At 70.7% G+C, this 14,520-nt stretch overlaps 2 protein-coding genes across 3 annotated transcripts; one reads left to right on the top strand and one right to left on the bottom strand.

Moving 5' to 3' along the window:
• Positions 1 to 1,955: 1,955 nt before the first annotated feature.
• On the bottom strand, positions 1,956 to 5,992 carry KCNJ9 (potassium inwardly rectifying channel subfamily J member 9). Its single transcript, XM_074928897.1, has 3 exons — positions 5,902 to 5,992; positions 3,793 to 4,700; positions 1,956 to 2,368 (listed from the first exon to the last, which is right to left on the bottom strand). The coding sequence occupies exons 2-3, from the start codon at positions 4,685 to 4,687 to the stop codon at positions 2,031 to 2,033; spliced, it is 1,233 nt and encodes a 410-aa protein (XP_074784998.1). The 5' UTR covers positions 4,688 to 4,700; positions 5,902 to 5,992; the 3' UTR covers positions 1,956 to 2,030.
• A 1,030-nt stretch (positions 5,993 to 7,022) lies between these two features.
• On the top strand, positions 7,023 to 14,496 carry KCNJ10 (potassium inwardly rectifying channel subfamily J member 10). Of its 2 annotated transcripts, XM_074928899.1 has the most exons (3): positions 7,023 to 7,131; positions 12,206 to 13,090; positions 13,202 to 14,496. In XM_074928899.1, exons 2-3 carry the CDS (start codon positions 12,206 to 12,208, stop codon positions 13,346 to 13,348), a joined length of 1,032 nt encoding a protein of 343 aa, XP_074785000.1. In that variant the 5' UTR covers positions 7,023 to 7,131; the 3' UTR covers positions 13,349 to 14,496. The 2 variants fall into 2 exon arrangements, with proteins under 2 accessions (XP_074785000.1, XP_074784999.1); XM_074928898.1 differs by having other exon boundaries at positions 12,206 to 14,496.
• The last annotated feature ends 24 nt before the right edge of the window (positions 14,497 to 14,520 follow it).

Genomic DNA, 14,520 nt, shown 5'->3' with positions numbered 1-14,520 from the left:
CAGCCAGCACCCCCAGTCTCCCCAGTCCATCCCAGTGCCCCCCATCTGCATCAGTATCCTCCAGCACTCCCCGTTTCCCCAGTTTGTTCCAGTCCATCCCAATCCCCCCAGCCCATCCCAGTCCTCCCAGTCCCTTCAGTCCATCCCAGTTCCCAGTCTTTCCAGTGCCCCAGGTCACCCCAATCCATCCCAGTCCCTCCACTCCTTCCACTGCCCCCAGTCCATCCCAGTCCCCCCCGTTAATCTCAGTCCCCCCCAGTTCCCCCAGTCCCTCCAGTGCCCCCAGTCCCCCCAACCCATCTCAGTCCCTCCACTCCTTCCAGTCCCCCCAGTCCATCCCAGTGCCCCCCAGTCCATCCCAGTCCCCCCAGTCCATCCCAGTGCCCCAAGTCCCCTCAGTCCATCCCAGTCCCCCCAGTCCATCCCAGTCCCTCTAGCGCTCCCAGTCCGTCCCAGTCCCCCCGAGTCCCCCCAGTGCTCCCAGTCCATCCCAGTCCCCCCAGTGCTCCCAGTCTGTCCCAGTCCCCCCCAGTCCCCCCAGTCCCCTCAGTGCTCCCAGTCCATCCCAGTCCCCCCTGTGCTCCCAGTCCGTCCCAGTCTCCCCCAGTCCCTCCAGTCCCCTCAGTGCTCCCAGTCCATCCCAGTGCCCCCATTCCATCCCAGTGCCCCCAGTCCCCCCCAGTCCCCCCAGTCCCTCCAGTTTCCCCAGTCCATCCCAGTGCCCCCCAGTCCGTCACAGTCCCCCCAGTCCCCCCAGTGCCCCCAGTCCGTCCCAGCGGGCGCTGTTTACCCGGGCTGTGCCCCCGCCGCCCCCCCCCCGCCGCCCCCACCTGAGCAAACAGATGACGCGGCCGCCACGTGCCGCCCCCCCGCCCCGGCCCCACGGGGGACACGGGCCCACGCCCCCCCCCCCCCCCCCCCCGGGCAGCCCAGTCCTCCCAGTCACCCCAGTTCCCTGCTGGGGGGTGGCAGCGCTGACGCGCGCTGGGGGACGGGGAGAAAAGGGGGGGGGGGGGTGTTGGGGCCACGCACACGCGTGTGGCCCCTGTGTCCCCCCCCCGCGCAGCTGCCGCCCGTGGGCGGGTGGAATGTGGCAGCCGGGGGGGACGCGGGGACACGGGGGGGGACGTGTCACCCCCCCCCGCTCACGCCAACACGCGTGTGCACGCACACACACACAACCCCCCCCCCCCCCGTCAACACGCGTGGGAGCCCGAGGGGGGGGCAGGGACCCCCCCGTGTCGTGACTTGGGGAGAGGCGGGGCTTGGGGCGTGGCCCGAGGGGGGCGTGGCCCGAAGGGGCGTGGCCTTCGGACCGCTCAGCCCCGGCTCCCCCCGCCCCGAGCGCTGGGGGTTCCGAGGGGGGGGTGAGGGCTCGGTGGCCCCGTGGGGTTCGCAGTGCACTGGGGGGGGGGGGGGGGGGGGGGCACGGGGTGCTCATGGCCCCCCCTCACCGCCCCCTCTGTCCCTCCTGCCGGTCCCTGTGCCCCCCCCCGGACACCCCTGAGGTGGCCACCCCCCGCCGTGACCCCCCAAACCCGGGGGGGGGGGGGGCTGCCTCGGTTTCCCCCCCCCATTAAAACACCCAGCTTGAGCGCGTTAATGAAGCAGCATGACACGCGCCCCCCCCTTCCCCATCACCCCCCCATTTGTGCCCCTCCCCCTGGGATTACTGTAGGCCCTACAATAATAACCCGGAAGGGAGCGGAAGGGCTGAACCAGCACCCCCGGGGGGGCCAAATCCCGAGGGGGGGGGAGTAATATGCCACATTGGACCCCCCCCCCTTAATCCTCAGGACGGGGGGGGGGGGGGGGGGGGCACCAGCCCCTGCCTGTAGCAATGGGCTGGGGGGGCCCCGTTTCACCCCGGATCCCCGCAAACTCCATCCCCCCCCCCAAGAGCAGCAGTAAGCGGGGTGCGGGCTGTGTGTGTAGGGGGGGGGGGAGTGGGGGGGGCGTTTTATTCAAATCAAACGCATCCAGAGAGCGTCGGGGCGCCCAGCACCCCCGCACCCCCCCCCCGCAGCCCATCACCGCGCCTCGGGGCCGGCCAAGGTGCCGTTGCTCTCCCGGGGGGGGTCCCCGTCGGTGCTGTCGCCGCCGTCGCTGCCCCCCCCCGCCGCCGCCGCCTCCTCCAGCGGCTGGTCCAGGCGGGAGGGGATGGACCAGTAGAGGTGGGCATCGCGGCGAGCGGCCGCGGCCGCCAGGTGCCGGGCGCTGCAGGCGGGGGTGGGCACGGGCACGGTGTGGTGGAAGCCGCCGTAGTCCACCTCGTAGAAGCCCTCCTCCAGGCTCAGCAGCGGCGTGAACCGGTGCCCCCACAGCACCTCGTCCGCCAGGTACGAGCTCCGCGCCTGGCACGTCATCCCTGCGCCAGGCCGTCACCCCCCCGCACGGCGGGACCCCCCCCGGTACGGCGGGACACCCCCCGGCACGGCGGGACCCCCCCCGGTACGGCGGGACACCCACCGGCACGGAGAGACACCCCCCGGCACGGCGGGACCCCCCCCGGTACGGCGGGACACCCACCGGCACGGAGAGACACCCCCCGGCACGGCGGGACCGTCCCCCGGTACGGCGGGAACCCCCCGGCACGGCGGGACACCTCCCGGTACGGCGGGACACCCCCCGGCACGGCGGGACTCCCCCGGCACGGTGGGACCCCCCCGGTACGGCGGGACCCCCGCACCCACCCACGGGGGAACCCACAGCGGGGGAGAGTACCGGGGGGAACCCGGGGAGAGGGGGGGGCTGCACCCGGGGACACCCCGATCCTGGGGGGGGGGGCTCTCTGCTGCACCCGGGGACACCCCGATATTTGTGAGGGAGGGGTCTGTGCTCACCCAGGGACACCCCAGTGAGGGGGGGGGACAGGCTGGGACATCGGGGGCCGTCACTGTCATCGGGGAGTCCCCGTCCCCCCCCCAAGCTCCCCGCGGGGCCGGGCCAGGGGAAGGGGGTGCAGGGGAAGGGCCCCCCCACCCCCCCACCCCCCCCCAGCCCTGCAATGAGTCTGGGGGTGACGGGGGGTTTGGGGTCAGGGCGGGTCGCGGGGGCGAGGTGTCCCCATGCAGGTGTCCCCATGGCCATGGCGCGTCCCCACGGAGGTGGCACGTCCCCATGGAAGTGAGATGTCCCCATGGAGAAATTCCCACGGAGGTGTCCCCACGGAGGTGACATGTCCCCCCCCCAGGGATGAGGTGTCCCCACAGACACGGTGTGTCCCCACGGAGGTGACGTGTCCCCACGGACATGGTGTGTCCCCATGGAGATATTCCGATGGAGATGTCCCCACGAGGATGACGTGTCCCCAGGAGGATGAGGTGTCCCCATGGAGGTGAGATGTCCCCATGAAGATATTCCCATGGAGGTGTCCCCATGGAGATGACGTGTCCCCACAGAGGTGTCCCCATGGACATGCTGTGTCCCCATGGAGATGACGTGTCTGCACGGAGGTGATGTGTCCCCGTGGAGGTAAGATGTCCCCATGAAGATATTCCCATGGAGGTGTCCCCATAGAGGTGACCCCGTGGAGATGAGGTGTCCCTACGGAGGTGAGGTGACCCCATGGAGGTGAGATGATGTCCCCATGGAGGTGTCCCCATGGAGGTGAGATGTCCCCACAGAGGTGTCCCCATGGAGGTGAGATGTCCCCGTGGAGTTGAGGTGTCCCCGCAGAGGTGTCCCCATGGAGGTGAGATGTCCCCGCAGAGGTGAGGTGACCCCACAGAGGTGACCCCGTGGAGATGAGGCGTCCCCAAGCGCCTCCCGCCCCCCGTCCGCCCCCGTTACCTGTGGCCTCCACCATCCCCTCGAGGATGACGACGATCTCGAAATCGTCCTTCTCCAGCTGGTGCCGCGAGACGTCCCAGAAGGGGCTGCGCTCGTCGATCTCGTGGCTGATGATGAGGGGCGAGACGAGGAAGAGGCGGTCGTCGCCCGTCTCGAAGCCCACGCTCAGGTCGGTCTGGTCCAGGGGGATGAACTCGCCCTCCTGCGTCTGCTTGGACTTGATGAGCTTGGCGCGGATGGAGGCCTCCACGATGTGCGAGTCCCGCAGGTCGCCCACGCGGAACATCAGGCAGAGGCGGTCGTCGCGCAGGGACACCACGGCGTGCGAGGAGAAGACCAAGGTCTCGGCTCGCTTGTTGGGCTGCGAGATCTTGACGAACATGCAGCCCACCATGAAGGCGTTGACCATGGAGCCCAGGATGGCCTGGAGCAGCAGCAGCACGATGCCCTCGGGGCACTTGTCGGTGATGACGCGGTGCCCGTAGCCGATGGTCGTCTCCGTCTCGATGGAGAAGAGGAAGGCGGAGACGAAGCCGTTGAGGTTGTTGACGCAGGGGGTCCAGGCGTGGTCCTCCAGGTGGTCCAGGTCGCCGCGGCAGTAGGCGATGAACCACCAGATGAGGCCGAAGAAGAGCCAGGTGACGGCGTAGGCCAGGATGAAGACGAGGAGGCTGAAGCGCCACTTGAGGTCCACCAGGGTGGTGAAGATGTCGGTGAGGTAGCGGTAGGTCTCCCGCACGTTCCCGTGCTGCACGTTGCACTTCCCGTCCTTCTCCACGTAACGCTGGCGCTTGCGGGCGCCCGCCCCCCGCCGACGGGGGGGCACCGGGGGGGGCTTCGCCTCGCCGGGGACCCCCTCGGGGACCCCGCAGAAGGCGGCGTTGTCCTGCGCCATCGCCCCTCAGAGGCTGCGGGGGGGAAGGGGTTAACGCGCCGCCCGCCCCCTCCACGCTGGGGGGACTGGGGGGGGACAGCTGGGGCGGGGGGGCGGCTGACACGGCGCCGGGGACCCCCCTGAGGCCCCGGTGAAGGTGGGGGGGAAACTGAGGCAGAGGAGCACCCAGGGGTGCTGAGCCCACGCGTGTGCGCCCGGCCACGCACACGCGCGGACACGCCTGCGCACCATCGCCCGCGGGGACGCACACGCGTGCACACGGACGCGCACGGGCAGGTGTGCCTGTGCACACACATGTGTGCCCACGGACGCACACGCGTGCACACAGATGCTTCTCAACACACATGCGTGCGTCCACACGTACACGCAGCACCAGCGCACGCGCATCTTGCACGCACGCGTGAGCAGGCGTGCGCGCAAGCGCACACACACCCGCCAGACACACACACACACATGCGTGTATTCCCCCCCAGGTGTAGGCCCACGCGTGCACCCCGAGGGGCTCCTTGCGCGCTCCTGTGCCCGCGCACGCTGCGGGCCGATGGTGGCACACGCGTGTACATGGAGCTGGGCTGTATGTAGACATGTACATACACACCCATGTATGTACACACGCATGCACACGCATGGACACATGTGTGTACACGCATGTATGCACATACGCACGCACAAACACATACACGTATGTAGATGCACACACACACACGTAGAGACACACGTGCACATGTATGTACACACACACGTATGTTCACACGCACACCCCGGGCCTTGCACACGCGCCGAGCTCCTCCTTGCACACACACACACACACACACGCGCGCGCGCACACACACACGCACACACGCACCCACCACCCCCCCCCGGCCCGTTCCCGCCCCCCCCGGCCCGGGGGGGCCCATCCGCGCCCCCCATCGCCCCCCCACTCTCCCCCGGGATCGTGGGGCCGGGCCCCCCAGCCTGGGCGCAGAGGGGGGGGGTTTGGGGGGGCGTTCGGGGGGGGGCGCATTCTGCGCTCGGGGGGGCCCCGTCCACGCAGGCCGGTGCCTCCAGCCCCCCCCCCCCCCCCCCCGCGCAGGCAGTGGGGGGGTCGGTCCCCGTTCCCGCAGCGGGGGGGGTGTGTGGGGGTGCGGGGGGTGGGGAGCGGGGGAGGGGGGGTGCGGCAGCCCCCCCCCGCGCTGTGCGTGTCCGTGCCCCCCCCCCGGCCCCGCACTCACCGCATGGCGCAGGGCGAGCGCAGCGCCCGGCCGCGCCGGATCGGTCCCGCTCCCGCTCCCGCTGGTCCCGGAGCAGCCCCCCCCCGCCCCCCCCCGCTTCCCGTCCCGGCCCCCCCCCGCCCCCCCCCGCCGTTCCCTTGGCCGCGCTCCCGCCGTTCCCCGGCAACGGCTGCGCCCCGGGAGCGCGCGGCTAAAAATACCGACCAGCGCCCGCCCCCCCCCCCCGGCCCCGCCCGCCCCCGGACCCCCCGCGCCTGCCCCCCCCCGCCCCCCCCGGCCCGGACACGCGTGGGGAAGCACCGGGTGGGTTGGGGGGCGGGGGGGGGGGAGGTGCGCTGCGGGGTGCGTGGGACAGTCGCGGGGGGGGGGGGACGACACACACACGCGTGACGCGGGGCGCAGTGCGGGGGGTGTCACCGGGGACAAGCCGGGGGGGCGGTGGGCACACGAGGTGCCACCCCCCCCACGCTGGCCCAGAGCCCCCCCTCACTAGCCCAAGGGCCTCTGGCACTAGCCCACGGCTTCCCCTCGCGAGCCCCCGGTCCCCCACAATAGCCCCCCCCCCCCATTAGCCCTGGGTCCTGTCACTAGCCCCCCCCCCCCCGCCACTAGCCCAGGACCCCCATCACTAGCCACGGCTCTGTGGTCACTAGCCACCCCCCCCCGCCGGCCCAGACCCTCCCCCGGTGCCCGAGGCCCCCGCCGGCCCCCCCCGGGCGGACAAAGGCGCTTTGTGCCGCGGCCCCGCGGAACCGGCTTGGGGCGGGGGGGGCGCATCCCACGGCCCCACGGCCCCGCACCCCCCCGCTCCCGGGCCCCACGGGGGGTGCGGGGGGGTGGTCACTGTGTGTGACACGGGTGACACACCGCCCCCCCCGCCCGGTCCCTTTGTCACCCCACAAGGATGCTCGGGGAAGGGGGGGGGTGTCCGCAGGGGGGGTCCCGCGTGGGTGCTGCTGTGACCGGGGGGGCCCCGGTCTGCGGGTGGGGTCCCCTCGCCCCCCCCGCCCCGTGGCCGGTAACGTGACCCGGGCCGGCTCCTTTTCCACCCCATTAACCCCCGTCCCGCCCCCGGCGGCTCCTCCCCGGGCCGGGGGGGGGGACACGGGGACGCGCGGGGGGGCCCGTCCCGCCGCCGCCGGCCCCGCCGAGCCATAAAGCCCATGGGGAGGCGGCGGCGGCCGGGCTGAGCGAGGCCGGACCCCGGGCGCTGGGGCCCCCCCCGGCAAGGTAAGGGCGGCCGGGGAGGGGGGGCCGGGGGTCCCCCCCGGGGCGCCCCGAGGGCTGCGGGCACCTGCCAGCGCCGCTGGGCCGGGGTCGGGCCCCGGGGACCCGCGGACCCCGGTCCCGGGAGCCCGTGACCCCCCGTCCCCGTGACCCCCCGTCCCCGTGACCCCCCAGCCCCGTGTCCCCACATCCCTGTGGCCACTGACCCCGTAACCTCTTGTCCCCCCGTCCCGTGTCCCCCGTCCCGTGTCCCCGTACCCCCACATCCCCGTGTCCCCACCTCCCCAGCCCCCCCCCAGCCCCCTGTACCCCAAGTCCCCGCCTCACGTGTCCCCGTGTCCCCCCTCCCCGTGCGTGTCCCCCTTCTTTCCCCAGCACACGGGGGGTCCCACAGAGACACCAGCACCCCCCAGCCTGCCCACCCCCCCCGGGCATCTCCCCAGCCCCAGGCCTGAGGCGCCTTTGGGAGGTGACCCCCCCCAGCCCCCCCCTCGCTCTTCCTGGGCCCCCCCACTGCCGTAACGGCGCCGGGGCAGGTTAACCCCCCCCGGGTTGGGGCGTTTCAAGGGCATTTGGGTGGAGGGGCTGGAGCGTGACCCCCCCCAGGGCCCCACGGTGGGCGAGCGGGGACCCGCCGGGCGCTGGGTCAGCGGCTGTGGCCGGGCTGTGGGTTAACCGGGCGGTGGGTTAACCGGGCGGTGGGTTAACTGGGCTGTGGGTTAACTGGGCTGTGGGACAATCAGGCTGTGGGTTAACTGGGCTGCAGGTGAACCAGGCTGTGGGTTAACTGGGCTGTGGGGTAATCAGGCTGTGGGTTAGCCAGGCTGTGGGTTAACCGGGCGGTGGGTTAACTGGGCTGTGGGTTAACTGGGCTGTGGGACAATCAGGCTGTGGGTTAACTGGGCTGCAGGTGAACCAGGCTGTGGGTTAACTGGGCTGTGGGGTAATCAGGCTGTGGGTTAGCCAGGCTGTGGGTTAACCGGGCGGTGGTTTAACGAGGCTGCAGGTGAACCAGGCTGTGGGATAATCAGGCTGTGGGTTAACTGGGCTGTGGGTTAACTGGGCTGTGGGTTAGTCACACTGGTTTAGCCAGGCTGCGGATTAGCAGGGCCACAGATCAGCCACGCTGGATTAGCTGGGCTGTGGGTTATCCAGGGTGTGGTTTATCCCAGGTGTGGGTTACCTGGGCTGTGGGTTACCCAGGGTGCAGGTTATCCCAGCCGTAGGTGACCCAAGGAGCAGGTTATCCCGGGTGTGGGTTACTCAGGCTGTTACCTGGGGTGCAGGTTATCCCGGGTGTGGGTAACCCGGGGTGCAGGTTATCCTGGCTGCAGGGTAATCTGCCTGGGACTAACCCAGCCATGGGTTGACCAGGCTGCAGGACAACCAGTCTGCGGGTCACCCCGGGTGTGGGTTAACAGGGCAGCGGGTTAACGAGGCTCCGGGTTAGCCAGGCTGGGAGTTAACCGGGCTGGGGGTTAACGGGGTTAATGGGGCGGGTTGGAGGGGGCCGCGGTTCCATCCCGGTGCTGCGGTGGCTTCTCTGATGGCTACAGAGGGCTGAGCCGCGCCGGCGCCACCGTCCTGCCCCGGTGGCCCTGGGGACGCTGTCACCTGCCCTGCTGCTGCCCCCCCCGCCAGCCCCCAGCCCCCCTGGGGGGGCCCCGACGCCTCTGGGCCCGCTGGATGCGCAGCGGAGGCAGCACAAAAAAAAGGCCCAAACGGGTTTTTTTTCGCCACAATCTGCAGTTTATGCTGATGGCTGGTGAGGGCTGGGCAGCACGGGGAGGGGGACCAAAACAACAAAAATTGTCATTTTGGGGTCCCTCTGGTGCTGCGGGGCAGGAGGGAGGTCCCCATCGCCCCCATGGCTGGGGGGGTCACGGCTGCGGCCCCCCCCGCGTTTCCCGGGCGCGGTGGCAGCGTGAAGGGCGCGGGGGTCGTTCCTGCCCCCCCTCCCCGTCACCGTCCCCAACTTTGGGCTCAAACCGGGTGCAGCCCCGATGGGGGGTGCAGGGGACGGTGGCGATGGGGGGGGTGTCTGTAGGACGGGGAGGGGGCGGCGGGGGGCACCCGGGCGTGCGGGGCGCGGCGGCCGCCGGCGCAGCGGCGGGGTGGGTGGCGGGGGGCCCCCCGGGACCCCCTCCGGGGGCCGTGGTGGCGGCGGGGCGCGCGGGGCCCTGCATGCTAACGAGGGGCCTCGTCAAAGCGCCTTTGTGCCCCGCCAGCTCCATTGAGGCCTCTCCTCCGGGGCGCACAATGGCCCCACTGTCCCCGCGGCCCCCCCGCCGGCCCCGCGCGGCCGCCCCGCACCCCCAACCCCACGGCACCCGCCCCACGCCGCGGCCCCCCACGGCCGCGACCCCGCGGTGGGGATGGGGGGTCCCGTCCCCACACGCTGCCACCCCCCCTACACCTCCATAGCCCAGTTGCCACCAGTACCGCGGGGCCCAGAGCCCCAGTTTGGGGTGGGGGGGCCGCCGCTGGCGGGGAGCCCGGGCATGGCTGGCACCGCGCGGGCACGGGAACGGTGCCCGGGTTGGTGGTGCCAGCGGGACGCGGCCGGCGGGGGGGTGTCCCCGTCACCCCCCATCCCACACGGGACCCCCCAGGAGGGGCCGGACCCCCGCGTTCCCCCCCAGCGTCCCCCCCAGACGGGCGGCGGGGGGGGTTAATGGGTAACCGGCCTCTGCCCGCGGGCACCGTCCCCGCGCCGGGAACAAGCGCCGGCTTGTCACAACCCGTGTCCCCGCACGGGAGCCTGGCCGGGGGGCACGGGGGCACGCGGCCCCTGACGGGGGCTTTATGGGATGCGGTGACCCCAAAAACCGGGAGGGGGGAGGGCAGAGACCCCGAAGAGCTGCATGGGGACCCCGAAAGGGGGGTCAGGACTCTAGAAGGGGTGCAGGGGACGCTGGGGTGCGCAGAGACCCCCCCGAGCCGCGTGTGGTGACCCCAAAGGGGGTGTGGGGACCCTGGGGGCGTGAAGAGACACCCCCAAAGCTGGATGCAGGGACCCTGGGAGGTGGGAAACACCCAGAGAGGGGTGTCTGGGCCTCAGAGGGGGTGCAGGGACGCTGCGGGGGTGCAGGGACCCCAGAGAGAGGTGCGAGGACTTTGGGGGGGGGTACGGGGACCCCAAGGAGGAGGAGAGAGGGACCCCAGAGGAGCAGAAGGACTTTGGGGGGCGCAGGGACCCCTGTGTCCCCCTGGGGATGTACCGGTGCCTGTAGCTGACGGGCCTGGGCAGAGCTATGGGGACGTGGTGACTCTGGGGACACGTGGTGGCTCTGGGGACCCCCAGCAGCTCAGCTGGGATGGGGCAGGTCCCCCCCCGTGTCCCCCATGTCCCCCGTGTCCCCGTCCCCTCCGCGGGGCCTTTTGCCGGAAGGGGCCGCGGTGCCGCCGGGGCGGTGGCAGTGCCACCCGTGTCCCCCAGTTTTGGCGAGCGCAGGGCCACCGGGCTCCAAGGAGACCCCCCACGGTGCCAGCGCGTCCCCGGTGTCCCCGGCGCGCTGCCGTGGCGGAAGCCGTGGCGGGGCCAAACGCTGGCGTGGGCTGAAAGGCCCTTTCTGTGGCGGCGGCGGCGGCGGCCGGGGCTGGCAGGGGACGGGGACGGGGACGGGGACGGAAACGCGCCTGGCGCTGCCACCAGCCGTTTGTCCCTGTCACCCCCCATTCATCCTCTTCCTCTTCCTCTTCCTCCCGCCCGGCCAGGGACACCCGGGTCCCCTCTGCGGGCCGGGGGGGCCGGGGGGGGGCTGGCAGGGGACGGAGGGGACAGGGGGGAGGTCACAGAGAGACAGACGGACGGTCAGGTGGACGGACGGACGGACGGACGAGCGTATGGATGCGCCTGTACGGGTGGACGGACGGACGAGGGCACATGGGCGGGGGGGGCTGGACAGACGGACACGTACGGGGCTGGACAGAGCGGGGCAGGGCCCGGGCGTACGCGGGCGGGCGGGTGGATGAAGGGGTCAGTGGACAGAGAGATGGACGGGGGGTGGCCTGATGGATCAACAGGGGACAGACAGATGGACAGACAGGCTGCGGGAGGGGCGGGAGTGGCAGCGGCCCCGTCACTGAGGTGTCACGAGTCCATCGGGTCTCTGTGGCCGGCACAGAGCGGGGGTGTGTGTGTGTGAGCCCCCCCGACGTGAGATGAACCCTCCCGGCCTCAGCCCCTGCCACGGGGGGGACTGAGGGGGGGGGCAGGTGGGTGTCCCCCACTCACCCACCCCCCCACCTGCGCCCCTGTCCATGTCCCCCACCCACCCCCTCCCCATCTCCCACCCAACAACCAAACTCCGTCCGCACCCCCCGTCCGTTCCCTGTCCCTCCCCCAGCCCTCGGGTCCAGTCCCGTGCTCAGCCGTCCGTCCTCTCACACCGCCCGTCCGTCTGTCCGTCTGTCTATCCATCCATCTGTCCATCCATCCACCCACCCATCCATCCATCCATCCATCATCCATCCACCCACCCGTCCATCCGTCCGTCCATCCATCCACCTGCCCGTCCATCCGTCTGTCCGTCCATCCATCCATCCATCCATCCATCTGTTCGTCCATCCACCTGTCCGTCCATCCGTCTGTCCGTCCATCCATCCGTCCATCCATTGATACATCCATCCATCCATCCCTCCGTCCATCCATCCATCCATCCACCCACCTGTCCATCCATCCATCCATCCATCCATCCATCCATCCATCCATCCATCCGTTCGTCCATCCACCTGTCCGTCCATCCGTCTGTCCGTCCATCCATCCGTCCATCCATTGATCCATCCATCCATCCATCCATCCATCCCTCTGTCCATCCATCCATCCATCCACCCACCTGTCCATCCGTCCATCCATCCATCCATCCATCCCCCTGTCCGTCCATCTGTCTGTCCGTCCATCCGTCCATCCATCCATCCATCCATCCATCCATCCATCCATCCATCCATCCGTCCATCCATCCATCCATCCTCATCCCTCTTCCCCCATCCCACCTCTCCACCCATTCCTCTTCCCCCCCCCCCCCCCCTCCCCCGGGTGTCACCCCCTCACCTCCCGCACCGTCCCCCCCCCCAGATGACGTCGGCCACCAAGGTGTACTACAGCCAGACCACGCAGACCGACAGCCGCCCGCTCATCGGCGCGGGGCTGCGGCGCCGCCGGGTGATGACCAAGGACGGCCGCAGCAACGTGCGCATGGAGCACATCGCCGACAAGCGCTTCCTGTACCTCAAGGACCTCTGGACCACCTTCATCGACATGCAGTGGCGCTACAAGCTGGTCCTCTTCTCCGCCACCTTCGCCGGCACCTGGTTCGCCTTCGGCGTCATCTGGTACCTGGTGGCCGTGGTCCACGGGGACCTGCTGGAGTTCGACCCGCCGGCCAACCACACGCCGTGCGTCATGCAGGTGCACACCCTCACCGGCGCCTTCCTCTTCTCCCTGGAGTCCCAGACCACCATCGGCTACGGCTTCCGCTACATCAGCGAGGAGTGTCCCCTCGCCATCGTCCTGCTCATCACCCAGCTGGTCCTCACCACCATCATGGAGATCTTCATCACCGGCACCTTCCTGGCCAAGATCGCCCGGCCCAAGAAACGCGCCGAGACCATCAAGTTCAGCCAAAACGCGGTGGTGGCCCAACACAACGGCAAGACCTGCCTGATGATCCGCGTGGCCAACATGCGCAAGAGCCTGCTCATCGGCTGCCAGGTGACGGGGAAGCTCCTCCAGACCCACCTCACCAAGGAGGGCGAGAGCGTCCGCCTCAACCAGGTCAACGTGGACTTCCAGGTGGACACCTCCTCCGACAGCCCCTTCCTCATCCTCCCCCTCACCTTCTACCACGTGGTGGACGACGCCAGCCCCTTCCGGGACGTGGCCCTGCGGACGGGCGAAGGCGACTTCGAGCTGGTGGTGATCCTCAGCGGCACCGTGGAGTCCACCAGCGCCACGTGCCAGGTGCGCACGTCCTACCTGCCCGAGGAGATCCTCTGGGGCTACGAGTTCACCCCGGCCATCTCCCTCTCGGCCAGCGGCAAGTACGTGGCCGACTTCAGCCTCTTCGACCAGGTGATGAAGGTGACGGCGCCCTGTTGCCTCCACGAGACCGTCCGGTTCGGGGACCCCGAGAAGGTGAAGCTGGAGGAGTCCCTGCGGGAGGCGGCGGAGCGGGAGCGGGAGGGAGCGCCCCTGAGCGTCCGCATCAGCAACGTCTGAGCCCGCTGGGACGCTGCCGGAGGTGCCCCCGGCCCTGGAGATGTCACCAGCCCTGGAGGTGCCACCAGCCCTGGAGGTGCCACCGGCCCTGGAGGTGCCACCAACCCTGGAGATGCCACCAGCCCCCAAGATGTCACCAGCCCCGGAGATGCCACCAGCCCTGGAGGTGCCACCGGCCCTGGAGATGCCACCAGCCCCCAAGATGTCACCAGCCCTGGAGATGCCACCAGCTCTTCCCCCCGTCCCGCCCTCCTGGGCCGTTCCCCCTCGCGGCGCGGGGCAGCTCCCTCAGGGACCCCTGCCAGTGGCGCTGTCCCCGTCCCCCCTCACCCAATGCTCTGCTAACACCAACCAGGGACCCCCCAGCCCCGCCGCAGGGCGCGATCCTGCTGGGAGACGCTGTCCCCTGCGCGGGGGGGGACACACGGCCACCTCCAGGCCCCGGGGACGGCGGCTCTGGCCACCCGGGAGCCTCCATGCTGCCCGATCCCGCCCCGGTGCGCTGGGGCTGAGACCGGAGCCGCTCGCTGCACCTGTGGGCTGGAGAGCGGGACGACCTCCGGGAACCCCCCCAGCCCTGGGTGCGGATCCCTCCGCCCCCCCGCACCCCTTTTACCTCCCCCCCCCCACCATGTCCAGGGCCATCGCACACTCAACAGGGGAAATTGAGGCAGGAGAAGCCCCTGAGCCACCCCTGTCCTCCCCACCCCCCCACCCCCCTCAGAGCCAGGCCCTCCCCCCTGCACTGACCCCCCCTCACTCCGGGCTGCGGGGGGGGGGACACACCGGGGTGTCACCGATAATCGGACACGGCTGAGGCGCCGTGTCCCCCCGGGCCGGGGCGCCCCCCCCCCCCCCCGGCCCCGCTCGAGCCCGTCGCTGCTGCTAACGTAGAGCTCTGCTAATTAACGCGGCCCCGGCTGCCCCCCCCGCGCTGAGGCCCGGCGGTACCTACAGACGTATAAATATATATATATATAGTGCCACTAATCGATGGATGTATCGGGAGGGGGGAAGGTTTCCCCCCTCCCGGCAAGACTGGGCTCGCCGAGGCCCCGCTGCTGCCACCGGGGCCCCCCCGGGGTCTCGTCCTCGATTTGGGGCCAGAAAAGGCGAAGCGGTTACTAAATAATAAAGGTTACGTTGATGGTGGGGAAGGGCTCTGCCGCCTG

This window comes from Athene noctua, chromosome 29 (genome assembly GCF_965140245.1).
Source record: "Athene noctua chromosome 29, bAthNoc1.hap1.1, whole genome shotgun sequence".
Classification (NCBI taxonomy): Eukaryota; Metazoa; Chordata; class Aves; order Strigiformes; family Strigidae; genus Athene; species Athene noctua.
Note: the sequence above shows the minus strand (reverse complement) of the source record. Positions and strands in the feature narration are given on the sequence as shown.

Bases quoted from the DNA above. Each gene is read 5' to 3' on its own strand.
- KCNJ9 (XM_074928897.1), bottom strand. From the start codon at position 4,687: ATGGCGCAGGACAACGCCGCCTTCTGCGGGGTCCCCGAGGGGGTCCCC. The intron at 2,369-3,792 runs GTAACGGGGGCG...GGCCTGGCGCAG, and splicing joins GGGGATGGTGGAGGCCACAG to GGATGACGTGCCAGGCGCGG.
- KCNJ10 (XM_074928898.1), top strand. From the start codon at position 12,206: ATGACGTCGGCCACCAAGGTGTACTACAGCCAGACCACGCAGACCGAC.